The sequence below is a fragment of the Perca fluviatilis genome, chromosome 22 (genome assembly GCF_010015445.1).
Source record: "Perca fluviatilis chromosome 22, GENO_Pfluv_1.0, whole genome shotgun sequence".
NCBI classification, from domain to species: domain Eukaryota; kingdom Metazoa; phylum Chordata; class Actinopteri; order Perciformes; family Percidae; genus Perca; species Perca fluviatilis.
The window spans coordinates 25,035,223-25,051,222 of NC_053133.1; the positions used below are offsets into that span (position 1 = coordinate 25,035,223).

General features: G+C 41.8%; 1 protein-coding gene across 1 annotated transcript in view; it reads right to left on the reverse strand.

Moving 5' to 3' along the window:
* Nucleotides 1–661: 661 nt before the first annotated feature.
* Nucleotides 662–16,000, reverse strand: part of LOC120552232 (vasoactive intestinal polypeptide receptor 2-like) — a 51,019-nt gene continuing 35,680 nt past the window's right edge. Inside the window, exons 5-13 of the mRNA XM_039790082.1 lie at nt 10,961–11,058; nt 9,775–9,913; nt 8,786–8,936; nt 8,164–8,224; nt 5,338–5,407; nt 5,027–5,118; nt 3,080–3,218; nt 1,163–1,204; nt 662–1,027 (exon numbers count right to left, since the gene is read on the reverse strand). Of these exons, the coding sequence (XP_039646016.1) occupies nt 857–1,027; nt 1,163–1,204; nt 3,080–3,218; nt 5,027–5,118; nt 5,338–5,407; nt 8,164–8,224; nt 8,786–8,936; nt 9,775–9,913; nt 10,961–11,058 (963 nt within the window). The 3' untranslated portion in view covers nt 662–856. The remainder of the gene's footprint in view (nt 1,028–1,162; nt 1,205–3,079; nt 3,219–5,026; nt 5,119–5,337; nt 5,408–8,163; nt 8,225–8,785; nt 8,937–9,774; nt 9,914–10,960; nt 11,059–16,000) is intronic.

A 16,000-nucleotide genomic window follows, 5' to 3' on the forward strand; every position in this document is an offset into this window, starting at 1 on the left:
AACTGATGCAGTATTTTGGACTTATAGTCTTTACTTTAATAATATTAAATAATATTAGAGCTGCAAAGATTAAGTCTCTAATTCCAATTTCTTGAATGTGAATGTTTTGTTTCTTCTCTCCTCTGTGACAGGAAACTGAATATCTTTGAGTCGTGGACAAAACGAGACATTTGAGGACGTCATCTTGGGCTTTGGGAAACACTGATCCACATTTTTCCACAATTCTCTGACATTTTATAGATCAAACAACTAATCAATTAATCTAGAAAATAATCGACAGACTAATCAACAATGGAAATAATCGTGAGTTGCAGCCCTAAATCACAAACGGTTTCATGTGTGTCATGAATTAATAAAATGCTGAAGACAGTGATGTATAGCCCAACAGATTATTTTAAGAGGATGGAAGAACGAAGGGGTGCCGTCAATCCAGGAGTGGGCTTGTGAGATGGCTAGGGTTGCGGCGTTTGGAAAAATGTCATATAAACGGTTTGCCAGCTTGGATGTCTAATGGGGGTTGGTGGGGGGATTGCCGGCTGTGTTGGCGTTCTGGAGGGCTCCTAAGAAGCTTTGTGCTGGGGAGAGACGTGTATGATGGGCTTATGGTGTTGTCATGTATACATATGATTATTGTAGATTTTTTGGTGTATTGTCTATTTTCGTACCTTTTTGTTGGGAGGGGGGGGGGTGTCACGGTCCAACAAGAAGTCCTCAGAAACGTCTGCAGGTCACAGGTTCAATCGCAGCAGGAGCAAACAATATGTGAGCAAACAAAGTGTCCTTCAGTGAGACTTTGACCCTTGACTGTATCTGCCTAAAATGTGGGCATCAGTTCTGAACGTCTCCCCCCCCCCGGTCAGATCACGGTGGTCTCAGTCTGCAGGATGGACTGAGCTCGGGAGTTCCTGGGGAACTGAGAGCTTTCGTTGCCGTTGCGGCTGACAGACATGGCGTGCAGCCTGTAGTCCCGCCCCACGTAACGCTTGAGTGATAAACTCCTCCACGTCCTCCTCAGCTCGCTCTGGACCTTTTCATGCACCAACAAAGAAGAGTTTAGTGTCCGTGTGTGAGGCGGAGAAAATCTGTGTGTGTGTGTGTGTGTGTGTGTGTGTGTGTGTGTGTGCGTGTGTGCGTGTGTGTGTGTGCGCATGCGCAGACTCACCTCGCTGTTGAGGAAACAATAGAGGACAGCCACAATTAGACCCTAAAACACACACAAACACAACTGTTAATGTTAAGCATTATTTTATAGTTTTGTAAGAGGAGTTTAAATTTCAAAAGAGCACGTACTGTACTAACAAAAAGGCTTCTGACATAAAAGCAAACATTTTTACCGACGACACATTAACATTTCAGAGGGAATCTGCAGTTTTAAAAACTAAGCATCAGATTAGTTCTGAAGTCAAGTACTGAATCTAGGACTTTGTCAAAATATCACATTTGAGTTAAGACCGAGTTTGGAGGAGATAAAAGTAACAATTAAATGAGAAAATAAGAAATTAAAGGTATTGTGGAGGATTTTCTTTTTCCGGGTGGATCATCAAGACTATTGGTCCTCCTAGTTGTCAATCATTCTGGCGCTATGTTTACGTAAGGCCGTCGTACGTGCTCGTCCCTAGGGTAGTTTTCGCTTTCTGCGCATAAATACTTTCAGGTGTATATGTGTGGTGAGCTACGAGTGTCTACTACTGTCTTGTATGACAAGAAGAGAAAGGCCTCTGAAGAAAGAAACAAGACCGGAGTGTTTTTGGGAGAATGTTTCACACGCTGGCGTGCGCTAAAAGCACAGACTGGGCTTCCCACTGATGCCTCAGTCGCGAAGTTTCTACTCGACAGGTAAAGTTTGGCGTGCTATTTGGAGAAATCCATTTAAAATCACTGCTAGTGAAAGTTGATGTAAGCTATGATTAGCGATGCTAGCCCTGGCACAAGTCACGCACCGCACAGACACGGTAAACATCTCAATTTGTGAAAAAGTGCAAATCTTCTTTTGGAAAGTAGGCTTGTATGAACCATACAGACAGCAACTTGTAAACAGTGCACTCGCTGCCGGCGGCGGGGGGGGGGGTTTTCGTGCACGCTTTATTGGCGAGAAGGGAGAGGGGGAGTTTTTTAGGGGTTTGGGTGGGGGGGGGGGGGGGTGCATTTTTTCAAAAAGTGGAGAGGGCGGATCTTTTCTAGAATTCGGGAAAATCCTCCACTATACCTTTAAGTTTTATTTAAAGGTCCCATGACATGGTGCTCTTCGGATGCTTTTATATAGACCTTAGTGGTCCCCTAATACTGTATCTGAAGTCTCTTTTATATAGACCTTAGTGGTCCCCTAATACTGTATCTGAAGTCTCTTTTATATAGACCTTAGTGGTCCCCTAATACTGTATCTGAAGTCTCTTTTATATAGACCTTAGTGGTCCCCTAATACTGTATCTGAAGTCTCTTTCCCAAAATTCATCCTTGGTGCAAAAGTACAGCCACTAGAGCCAGTCCCACAATGAGCTTTCCTTAGGATGTGCCATTTCTGTGTCTGTAGCTATTGAGGAGGAGAGAGGGGGGGCAAGGTGGAGGGGGTGTGGCCTTGACCAACTGCCACTTTGCTCGTTTGCAAGCCATGATGTCTCTCTCTCAGGGGTGGGCCAAATTCTCTGGGCGGGCAAAGCAGAGAAAGGGGAGGTAACCTTGCTCCTTATGACCTCATAAGGAGAAGATTCCAGATCGGTCCATCTGAGCTTTCATTTTCTCAAAGACAGAGCAGGATACCCAGGGCTCGATTTACACCTATCACCATTTCTAGACACTGGGGGACCATAGGCAGGCTTGGGGAACTCATATTAATGTTAAAAAACCTCATGAAGTGAAATCTTCATGCCATGGGACCTTTAAGATTAAAACAGGCAATAAACAGGCAATAATGTTCATGTCTTTCCAAAAGTGGGCAAAAAACAACCTTTCTAAGTTCTGAATTAAACACTTTAACATCCTCTATTTATTCTCACCCCAGCACAAGAAACGATTCAACACATTGTGTTTATCTAGGAATGTGCATGTACGTAAATGAGTCAAACCTGTGAAAATATGTTACCTGGAAGGAGCCGAGGCCGAGTTCAAAGACGATCTTTACACGCTGCATGTCTCTGTCAGTGGGCTCCATCAGGTAGACTAACACCACGTAGTTCACCCCAAACAGAGGGATCAGCAGGAGGGTGGACTTCGCCAGACGTCTAGAGAAAACGCACATACACACGACAAACCAACAGTGTTTTCAAATGCTTCTGTTATTGACAAAATGTTCATTTCTGAGCCAAGTGGTTAGTGTAAAGTGCAGCATTTTTGTTCTTTCTCTCCTCCAAAATATGTAGGAAATGGTCTACTTATTTTGAATATTAAATAACTGATAAAAATGTCCCCTTTTCCTCTTTCGCTTTCATTTACCTTTTATCTTGGCTAATAGCAAGAGGACATTGTTTATTCCAAACCACTGCAAACTAAACAGTGTATTCTGAAAGCACTAAAAGTTTGGGATGAGACATTACATTGGAAATTGTTCAAAATCAAAAACAATGGGCTTGGTATTTATAGACCAAACAGAATGTCAGAATGTCAATGTCATATTTGGCGGAGAACGTAGATTGAGGCCTAGTCCACACATACACAGGCATTTTGTTTTTTAAACAGAACTTTTCCAAGGGTTGTGGTATTTTGTCCATGCAAACTTGTGTTTTAGGTCACTGAAAACAGATCTCCTTCCAGGTTAAAGATGTTCAGAAACTTCGTTTTCAGTGTTGTCATGTAGACGGGGAAAACAGAGTTTTTGTCTGGTAACGTCAGAGTGTGCGCCCTTATCTCCTTTGTGACAAATGAGACGGCATTTCGAGCAATGGCGGACGTGTCCAAAATAGTGCTGGTTATAACTGCTAACCGGACCTTTTTCTTTTTTATCCACAGCAGTGCAGTTACTCATTCTCTATATTGAGGAACAGAGGTGTCCGAATGCTACGGAGCGATCGATGCGCCATTGTAGCCAGGTCGCCTTCTGGTAGAAGTTTTTTTGTTTTTAAGGCTTCTGATTGGCCAAGGATAACTCTGATTCTCCACTGGGCTGCACCGCTGTTTTGTTCCGTTCTCCGCCACGCGCCATACCACATACGCGCCATATATTTATCTTTAACTTCATAAATATATCCTGATTTGATTACAGGAAAGACAATGTCGGCAGTATTGACGGCAAAATAGGCTACAGAATATTCCGTTCTGTATTGACAGGTGCAATATTTCAAAAATCAATAATTATTTATTATTATTTTTTTTAATTGCATTTATATCTGCATTTATGTCAAAACCTAGAGACTTTCAAACATTGAAATGTCATTTATTAAATGTATTTTTGTCAAAATGACATATAAATATCTTTTATATTCTATTTTGTCTGGAAACACTTCCAACACGCTTGCGGTCCTATTTTTGGCAGGCACGCGTTTTCGACGCGAATCAAGCTGCGCCTGAGACGTGCGTATCACGCAGGCAGCATGCAAGCTCTAACCTGTTAACATGGGAGCCGAAATAAAAACGGACACTCCACGCAGCTGACACGCTCGCGCCACGCAGGCAGTGTGCAGGAGCCCTAACACAGCGGCCTGTTGGTTTGGCATGCTCATTTTTTTTAAACCATGCGTTTCTGGATGGGATTTTTGTAGAGTGGAGGGAAAGACCCTGTTTTAAAAAAAATACCGGTGTAGATGTGGACTAGGCCTCAGTGAGGTTGACTTTAACATGAAGGTTTTCAAAGAGATGTCAAAGATTAGAAACATTTAGGACCTACAATATGGCTGCCAGATGGTTCATTATGTCACCTGAAAGCCCTGTTGCTACCTGTTCCTGCACTAAAGAAGGTCTCTGAATGAAAGCTGGCTAAATCCAGTAGATTTGTGTACAGACTTGAGTATGCAGAGTTTTTTTTTTTTCCATTACCTAAAAGCGCTCTAAAATGTAAAAACCTAATTGATAAAAAGGTCAGCGGTAAAATATGTACTTGTATTGCGACTGCTCATTTCCTCCGACGTCAGTGCAGCGCAGCTTCTGCACCAGGATGCGGATGATGCTGATGAACAGGAGGAAGTTGATCTTAGAGAAAAACACAAAGAAAGAAAGAAAGAAAGAGACCTGTAAGTAAATCAAGTTTGTTCTTCAACATCAGAAAGATCAGAATCTGAGACATCTCTTCGTGCCACTTTATACTTCTACTCCACTACAATTCAGAGAGAAATAATGTTCTTAAACTGAACTGAACTAAACTGAACTAATAACCTCCTTCCTTATAATAAGATGTCGTGCAAAACTCACAATGACAGAAGCCATGATGGGCCAGTTCATCAGTCTGTTGGGGACAGGGTTGTCATTCAACTCCCAACACCTGGAAATAAGAAAATAAATCAATATAAGGGTTTTATAGTTTTTTTTATAGTTTTGTTAAAACCAGGCCCGCACGATTTATAAGCAAACTAAGAAGCTGCTCTAAGGATGTATTCGAAACCACCTACCAGCAGTACGAACTGATTTGGACAAAATATAGCATGTATGCAAACAAAAGTAAATTCCGCAGTTTGCCAAAAATACCGGGATGTCTCCAGTATGCATTAGTGCTGTCCCGAATACCACTTTTTGTCCTTCGAAGCTTTGGTACTAATCAACTGTGAATATTCAAAGTCTTGGTGGTGGTGGAAAGAAAGAGAAGAGATGGAGCTATTGGGCTTTGTTCTTGCAGGAAACAGTCCACTGTTACACAAACTCCAGGGCAGTTCAGCACATGGGTTTAATCTTTTTTTAAATGTTAGAGGCAGGGATGTTTCCTGTTTGCTGAACGGGAATCTCACACCGCCTCAAAACACACTGACAAGTCTGATCCCCGGTTACATGACTGGACAGCGTGACGTGGAGTTGAGTTTCTCCAAAAGCTGAATCTGTCTCAACCACGGATGCACCGAATCCAGTTTTTTTGGGGTTCGGCCTAATACCGAATCCACTGGTTAAGATTCTGTCGAATCTGAAACCGAATAACGAATCCTACTCCCAGTTTTTAAGCTGTGACTGTCCTTCCTTTGCCGTACCTGAAGTTGTTATTTTTTTATTTTATTTAACCTTTATTTATTCAGGGAAGGTTCACTGAGAGGCAACCTCTCTTTTGCAGGAACGCCCTGATCACATTCACACAGTTGCACACATTCATACCTGGAAGCTGCCCGGTACAACCACAGTCTGATCTGCTGGCCACTGAGCAGCTCCACTGGAGCGGTGCTGTCTGTAGATTCCTTCATGCCCAACTCTTATTCTTTCGGATGTTTCATAGCAAATGTTGTAACAGCGGCCATGTTGTGTATTGTTTAGTGTCCTTGCCACCACCAGACCAATCAGCACTGTAAATTGAACATGTAGCTGGACTTGAATGGTCTTCTTTTGACTGAAAGTACTGGCAAACAACATTTTTTCTGCGCACAAGATCCATTTCCACTTTCTCACAGCCTACTGCATTGAACGGTCCACCTACGTAAACACCTTCCCGTAATCAACGGCGGCGTCATTACATCGACCAGCGTAGCGCGCGTAGTGCAAGCGTTTTTCGGTTGGTTGGGAAAAATTCAAAGGTTCGGCAGAAACCGAACCCCGTCAAAAAGCCGAATCCAAATCCTTGATTCGGTGCCTCCCTAGTCTCAACTTTATTACAGTATTGAAGGAAAAACCAAAACAAAAATATTTGAATCCTAAAATTGAAAATCAATTACCTACCCACTGTACAAATATCCGAATATTGAATATTCAGACCCAGCCCTAGAATGCATCAGACCAGTCTACTTCTCCTACTGTGTCCCTGGAACCATGGGCTGGAACGGTCACAACAACAGTCACTTCTGTCACAGTCACTTCTGCTTTCCAAAAAACGGAAACTGGCTAACCCTGGCCGAGCACACTGCAAAATAAATCAATTTAACAGTGTCATACTGCATACTGTTGACAAACGCAGTACTGCATACTTTCACATCCGTTTCGGCGGTTTCGAATACAGCCTCAGATTTAAGTTGAGCTCAGAGGAAACTTTCCCTCCTTCAGCAGAAACAAGCTCTGCACATCCTTCTGCACAAACATTCAAGTGAAGCAACAATAAACACATTTTGAGTGGAGGGGGACTATTGGTTTACAGAGTAACAGAGGACATGACAAGTGCTCATATTATGCTTTTTGGCTTTTCCCTTTCCTTTATTGTGTTATATTTTTTGTGCACGTTATAGGTTTACAAAGTGAAAAAAGCCCAAAGTCCCCCCCAAAGAGACTTACCATCTCCAACAGAAACACTGTTCACCAACTGCTCCAAACAGCTCTACTGTAGTCCAGCCTTTACTTCAGAGACAAACGTGGGTCACTTTGTAACACACGTTATAATGCTCGCCTAGCTGCTAGCATGGCACGCCCTCATACTCTGCTTCTGACTGGCTAGTAGTCCTTACCTAGGTACTGTCAGGGCACGCCCTCATACTCTGCTTCTGACTGGCTAGTAGTCCTTACCTAGGTACTGTCAGGGCACGCCCTCATACTCTGCTTCTGACTGGCTAGTAGTCTTTACCTAGGTACTGTCAGGGCACGCCCTCATACTCTGCTTCTGACTGGCTAGTAGTCCTTACCTAGCTACTGTGCGTGTGCGACTCCCAACAAAGATGGAACAGAAGTGAAATGTCTCACTCTGTAGCTAAAACAGAGAGCTCAACACACAGGGTGAAAAGAGGAGCTACAGCAATGTGCAGTACAACAAAAATATGGTGTTTTTTTAAAACCATGTAAACCTATTCTGGTACAACCTCTAAATACAATTATGAACCTGAAAATGAGCATAATATGAGCACTTTAAAGTTTAAAGTACCACAAGTTAAAGTATTCTCTCAATCGACACATGGGCAATCCCAAAAACCAGAGCTAAACAGTTTTCAACTGAAATGTAGTCTATGTAGTGTATTCATTTCTGAATGAACAATACTACATACATATATATGTTGTGTTTGTACAGTTTGAACACCTGCATTTAATTATTTAACCCAATGTCATTTTATCTAATCAGATTTAATTTTTTTCTTTCTGTAAACTACAGGCTGGCAGTCGTCTTGTTTAGACGTGCAGACTCACCTCGTGTCCTCCAGTTGTACCCTGCATATGATCCACGCTATCATGAAAACTAAAGGGATTCCTGAGAGAGGAGAGGAGAGAGGAGAGGAAGTGTGTTTAGATTCTCAGTCTGCACATCCTCACGAGGTGCCACGCAGGAAATATGACACACACACACACACACACACACACACACACACACACACACACACACACACACACACGTACAATAAACAGCTGGAGCTGAATGTTGATGCATTAGGGAGGAAGTGTTGGCAAAGTGGTGATGGATGGTGGAAGAAGGTGTCGCATGGCAGCAGAACAGAGCTGAGCGAACACAGAGAGGAGAGCCAGGAGACCGTTTACCACCCAACCTTTCAGGAAATACACTTTCACCAGCATGACTGTCTGTCTTTATCTCTCTCTCTCTCTGTCTGTATATATTGAAATAATAGAAAGATAAGAATACAGTCCTAATATCCCATCATATATTCTTAAAGAAATGTGAAAATATTCGTATGTATTGTAGAAAATTTGAGGATAATTTCCATGAATTCAAATATTTTCACGACCACTAACAAAGACTCAGTTTGTAAAAACTTTAGAAACTATCCTGCAGTGCTCCTGTTGTGGTGTGGCGTACCCCAGCCGATGAGCATGTACATGGAGAGGCGGGTGGAGTAGCTGTGGATGACGAGCAGCAGCGTGTGCAGGTACAGACCCTCCACCAGCAGCCAGAAGAAGTTGGCCATGACGAAGTAGTTGAAGAACACCAGGCTGGCCTTGCAGCCCACCTACAACAACAACAACAACACCACAACAATGTAACCACAATAACACTGAAATGTAATGATTGTAATGAAATATGATTTGATAATGAGCAGGGATGCACCGAATCCAGGATTCGGCCTCGGAGTGTACACAACTTTAAAGTTATTCCACCAGCTCTGCTCCGGTGGCTTCTACACGTCTGCTTCCTCTTTCTCTATCTCTCTTCTGCCCACAAGTCCGCATATTTATGCGGGGGCCGCATTTTTTCAAATAAGCCGCACTTTCGCCGCATAAACTGCCGGTTTTCCGCAATTTCATCGCATAAAATTGCATAAATATCCCGCATATTCCATCGCATTTTTTAAGAAAACCTGCTGCATAATCAAGGATATTTGCCAGCAACAATCACAAAAAAAGTATTTTTTCCCATTTTTCTGGAAGGACTGCTCATTACGCTGATGTGACCGAGCCTGAACATCATTTCTAAATATCTGTCCGAACGTAATCTAATGTAAAGACCATTTCAAACAATATATTTTTTTATATATTGTTTGAACTTTATTGTGTAAACTTAAAAATATTACCTGCCTTTAATTTGTAAAATTTCACTCATTTAGCAGACTTGTAAGGTTACTACTCTGATGCTCGTTTGTCCGTAACAGAAAAACCTCACCAAGGTGACTCGCCGCAAGTCGGTTTATACAGATTCATACGCTCTGACCATTCTGCTATGTTGATTTCAATGTCAGTGGCTTTTCTATCCATTTTATTTCTACAGGTGGATATTAACTAACTATAGCGAAGTTGACAGAAACTGCCCCCTAAGTTCAATTAAACAAGTGTGTGTGTGTGTGTGGTCACCAGCGAGGGTTGCGTGCTGCAGTCGGTGTTTTGGTCGCCTGAGAAGAGCAGCGCGTCTTTGATCAGCACGGACACAGCTCGAAGCATGAACGACAAAAACAAGTTCACATGGATGTAGTTCCTCGTGCAGTGGAGCTTCCTGCACACACACACACACACACACACACACACACACACACACACACACACACACACACACACAGAGGAATGTTGAGAAGTGTGTTTAGAGAGGGTGTCGTGGTGTGAATCCAGTGAAAGATGCCGTCTCTAAACATGCCAAGCGAACAGCTGGAGTTGATACAGACTGAGCTTCTACAACAATCTGTTATCACCCTGAGTGCTCTCTGCGTGTGTGTGTGTGTGTGTGTGTGTGTGTGTGTGTGTGTGTGTGTGTGTTTGTGTGTGTGTGTCTCTCTCTCACAAAAAAGTATCTGTCAGACTTATAGAAACTTCAATAACGTATGTGGATATAAAAACAATAAAAAATGTATCATGAAAACAATAACGTATGTAGATTGTTTTATTTTTGTACAGTAAGACACATTTACACTAAAATTCAAAAAGCTGTTATTTTAGTCATATATGCAATTACTGTATAGCTTCTTTACACTGCAAACAATGGTGTTTGGAGTATGCACTTCATGCTTATTACATTTATTTTAAATAAAGCTCAAAATATTTTAGTCAGAAATTGATCCACAGGGATTGAAATATATATTATAATATATATATATATATATATATATATATATATATATATATATATATATATATATATACACACACACACACACACACACACACACACACACACACACACTGAAAACAAAAGTAGGCCTATAATGCAAAAACAATGTTTTTTTGTATTTTAAAAGTTTGTATATACATTTTATATTCATAACAGCAATCTCCCAAATGTTGTTTTGAACATCTTAGTTCAGCTTTTAGTTTATTTTTTTTGGTTTTTCTTTACTTTTGGGGATTAAAAGGATGTTTGTGTATCTGCTATACCTGAAGATGCATTACTGTAAGAATCTGGTTTCACTGGTTTACCTGGAGTGGTGTGTAACTGGTAGACAGATTGGAGTGTGTGTGTGTGTGTGTGTGTGTGTGTGTGTGTGTGTGTGTGTGTGTGTGTGTGTGTGTGTGTGTGTGTGTGTGTGTGTGTTGTGTGTGTGGGTCATACCTGAACAAACAGATGATGATGGTGCTGGTGAGCAGAGTGATGAGGGACAGGCTGTGGCCCAGAGTGGACAGGATCCTCACTATCTTGTAGAAGACCAGCTGGACACACAAACACAGAAAATACTTATATATTTATATATAATAATAATATTATTATATATATTATATATTTAGTTAAATGTACAAGGGAAAAAAAAGAAGGAAAAAAGAAGAGATGACTGGTTAAACTTAAACACAGCTCAAACAAGTGTTGGGTGCTCCTAGTAAATGGAGAATGAAATAAACATCATCTATCCAGGCGCATTTCTTATAGCGGCCAAATCGTTGAAAAAGCCCATTTGTTTGACCACTGTAGGTCTTCATCACGGCTTAAAACAAACAAGAATAACTATAAAAACATACATTTTAATTAGATAGAATTCACAGTATATGTATTCTACAAGAAATTATATTGGTTTCCAGCAGTGCTGGAAGAAGTATTCAGATCTTTTACTCAAGTAAAAGCAAAAGTATTAGTATCAGGGCGCCTGGGTAGCTCAGTTGGTAGAGCGCGCGCCCATATACAGTGGTTTACTCCTCGACGCAGCGGGCCGGGGTTCGACTCCACCCTGCGGCCCTTTGCTGCATGTCATTCCCCCTCTCTCTCTCTCCCCCTTTCATATCTTCAGCTGTCCAATGATAAAAATAATCTTAAAATATAAGTACCAAGAGTAAAAGCACTCAGATGTATGTATGCAGATTATAATTGGTTTTCATGACTTTAATGTTGCAGCTGGTGAAGGTGGGGACAATTCTAACTGCTTAATTCACTGCTTCATTTAAAATATCATTTATTAGCCGATTTATATTTTATATTAATGATCAGAATCTGCAAAGTAACTGAAGCTGTCAGATAAATGTCATGGAGTAAAACGTACAATATTTGCCTCTAAATTGTAGTGGAGTACAAGTATAAAGTAGCATAAAATGGAAATATTTAAGTTTCTTAAATGTGTACTTCAGTACAGGTTTTAAGGCAGATAATTACAGCCACTAGAGGGCGCTGCTCTCTATCTATTCATACGTTCATCTACATGTTAAAGAAACAGCTGCATGAATAATTGTTTACGCCTGCAAAAAGTAAGCAAAGCGGTTGCCTGGTGACTGAAAACATCCCCAAGTTGTGTGGTCGTTTATAGAGCCGAGGACTCCTCGCGCGTAGACTCTTTTGCCAAAATATACTTTTAGGTGTTTCTATGTATGTTTGATTAAATACCGACTTCAAGTCAAGGTCAAGTCAAGGAGTCTTTACTACCCCTGAGGGGCAATTGGTTGTGCAGCAACAGGATGCAACATAAGCAACACATAAGCCATACAAACAACAGACACTATCAATAGAGGACACAAATAAATACATACACAGAAGTCCATATCTCACATTGAGTTATTAACAAAGCCTATAGCAGCAGGAACAAAGGAGTTTTTGTGTCTGTTTGTCCTGCATTTAGGCAGACAGAATCTGCGGCTGGACGGCAACAACATAAAGTAGCTGTTCAGGGGGGTGGGGGGGGGGCTTATATCAGCCAGGACTGACTGGGCCTGCTTCAGGGTCCTTGTCTCGTGTAGAGATTTTAAGTCAGTCAGAGTTGTGGGAAATTTTGCCACACACTTTAGTTATGTATTGCAGCCCGTTTTTGTTTTTAACCGTGGATTTCCACCGAGATGCGGAACGGCTGCGGAACGGCATCATTAGGTTTCCATTAAAGTCAGCGTGTGTATTTCCACTGGCTGCATAACGGCTGTGTCCGACTGCGTCCCAGCTCCGGCGGTCCGCAGCAGATACGCAGAGCTTCCATTTTTGCCGGACGAAAAATGTAACTATCCCTTTAACTGAAAAAAAATCACGTATTTTTGTATATGGTTTGTTTTGTGGGTAGATGACAGAGGCCAGAGTTGGTGTGAATCCGGGCCAGAACTAATAAATAGAGCTGGCCCAGTTCCAGTCCAGATGTGGCCCAGAGTATCTTTGAGACTCGGATCCAGTATGGACTATAAAATAATTCTCATCCGTTCTGGAGCTGGGCCAGTGCCGGCCCAGATGTGAAAACCGGATCCGCACCGGCATTGGCCCGTTGTGCTAAAGGACACCGGCCCAGGTCCGTTTTACAGATCTGGCCCAGAACTTATGAAGGATCTGGGCCTGATCTGGGCCGCATGATTTTTGTTATCTGGGTTTCCATTAAAGTCAGGGTGTGTATTTCCACTGGCTGCATAACGGCTGCGTTCCGACTGCGTCCCAGCTCCGGCGGTCCGCAGCAGATACGCAGAGCTTCCATTTTTGCCGGACGCCGGAGAGCTCCGCAGCAATTCAGCACACGGCAGATAGTGCGGGACAGGAAGTCAAGCACAGAAACAAAATAAACATCCGGTTCATTTTCAAAATAAAATACACCGTGCTCACGGCGGATGGAGGAAAAGAGAACATCGGATAAGATGTTATTCACTCTTACGCGTTGTGACCTGTCAGTTAAAAAGTCCATCAAGCCAACAAATTAATAATATTAAAAGCATTCTTTAAGATCCCTGCCAAAATATGTGGTTGAATGAAATTAAAGGCTGAAGAAAAATCAATAAAAAAGCAGCCGCACAAAGCTCTTTGCACCCTCAAGATGGGTATAGATCAAGTTAAAAAGAGTACATGCTGCATCTTCCACTCCCTGTTTTGGTCTGTAGGTGAATTGAAGCGGGTCTAGTAGATCCTGTACAGAGTTCAAAAGTTCGTCCTTCACGATCTTCTCCAACGTCTTCGGAATGAGGGACAGTTTGTTTGGGCGACTTCGGGTTTATTCCCTTTTCAAAATAAAATCTGCCAAAAGGCCCGTTTCCCCACACTACCCAACAGCGGTGAGACTGATACTGAAGCATGACGACATCACACAGCGCTCATTGAGCTCCTGTTGCCCCGTGTGTCTTTTTACAGCGTGGAGAGGCTCTTCCAAGGAAAAGAGAAAGCATCACATCCGATTCTGGCATCCCTGGACTGGCTACCTATTAAACCCAGGACTGATTTTAAGATTCTTTTATTTGTTTTTCAAGCCATTCGTGGTCAGGCTCCTCAGTATATTTCAGAACTCCTCAGCCCCTACTCCAATCCCAGGCCTCTTAGATCCTCGAATCAATTCTTTTTAACTGTTCCTGGATCGAGGTTAGTGGGTAAGGGAGATCGTGCCTTTTCTGTGGCAGCTCCAAAGCTTTGGAACAGTCTCCCACTTTGTCTCAGATGTTCCCCCTCCACTGACAGTTTTAAAACACATGTCAAGACATATTTGTTCTCAATGGCCTTTGGTTGCTCTTAGAGGTTTGTAGCATCTTAATATGATATTGTATTGTACTGTATTTTTTTTTTTTTTACTACTCCTTTTGCTTGATTTTAGTGCTTATGTTGTGAACTTCAATTTGTACAGTACTTTGGTCAACTTTGGTTGTTTTAAATGTGCTATATACATAAATTTGACTTGACTTTCACAATAAAAGCACGTTCAGGATGAGACTGGTCCATTTCAAAACAGTACAAACTCACTGTAAACGCTCTCTCTCTCTCAGGCCGACACAGAGATGGATCTGCCCCCGTGTGTGTGTGTGTGTGTGTGTGTGTGTGCGTGCGTGCCTGCCGTTCATCGCTCTCTCGTCATCTATAAACAACATTCCCGTGTCTGACACACCATCTGGCAATAAACCGGACATTCACACACTTTCTCAGTATACACATGCTTTAGACATGCATGAGCACGCGCACTTCAACACACACACACATATTGTAAGCCCCTTCACATACGGCTAAACACACATTTAAATAAAAAAAACAACACACAAACTGTACAGGTTTGCACACCAACACGTAAAGCACGTGAGCATGCACGCTTTACAAATGTGTTAAGATGTTAAGACGCACAGAGAATCTTGTGTAGACTAATCTTCTATACTTGTGAGGACCCACAGTTGACATGACGATACCCCTGCAGGTGGTCCTCACAAAGACAGATGTAGAGAGAGAAACACAGAAGTGCAAAGTGCTTTACATCCACTCATGCAGCTGCTGAACTTCAGCATCATATCCAGACACAGGTTTCTGTTTCTGGAGACTTTCTCCTCTCCAGATCTCTTTTTACATCCTTCACTCTGTCCAATTTTTCTCGCTTTCCTTTCTTCTTTCCTTTGATTTGTTTAGCAAGTGTGTTTCCTTATTTCTTCCCTTCTTTTGTTCACATTTCGTCTTTCACCTTGTGTATTTTTCATCATCCTCTCCTTTTCGTCCCATCAGTCTGTTGTTGGACTTTTTCCTGCTTCAGTCTTTTCTTTCCTCCCTTCTGACAAAGTTTTTGGGGGGATTTGGAGATTTTCAATATTTATGCATAACAATTCATCTGTCTTATCTTCTTTTATTTCTACTTTTCTTCTTTCTTTTCATTATTCTATCCTTGTTTTTCTTCACCTTTTGCCTGTTTTAGTCTCTTTTTTTTATCCTTCAATCTCCAGATTTGAGGATTAATGTTTTGACATGTTCATGCATATAAACACTCTAGAAGTAACTAGTCTTCCTTCTTGTGTTTTTTTTTTCTTCTTTTCATCCTTCCTTCTTTTTTCCTCCTTTTCATTCTTTATTTTTCCTCACTTTTGTCTTTTCTTCTTTCTGACATGGTTTTCAAAATCCTTTGATCCCCAGATTTGGGGATTTTTCGTTATTGACGTTTTAACGTCTTCATGCATATTAAAGAGATAGTTTGGATTTTTTTCACAGTGATGTCGTATGAAGTTAAAGGGTTAGCTCAGATCCACCAAAGTCACACAATAACACAACCTAACTAACTGATGGAGGCAGCGTTAGAACAGCACCTCCCTACTCCTGAGAGGTAAAATGACCGTTTTTGTTAAAGGAGTCTGGTGGCTTAGAAGGGAGCGGAGATAAAGGCTTCAGAAGGGGGAGGAAGCATGTGACTGTGTCGGCCAGCCGGTAGTTATCTACGGAAGCGTATTGCATTCACCATAGGAAAAAAAGATTTAG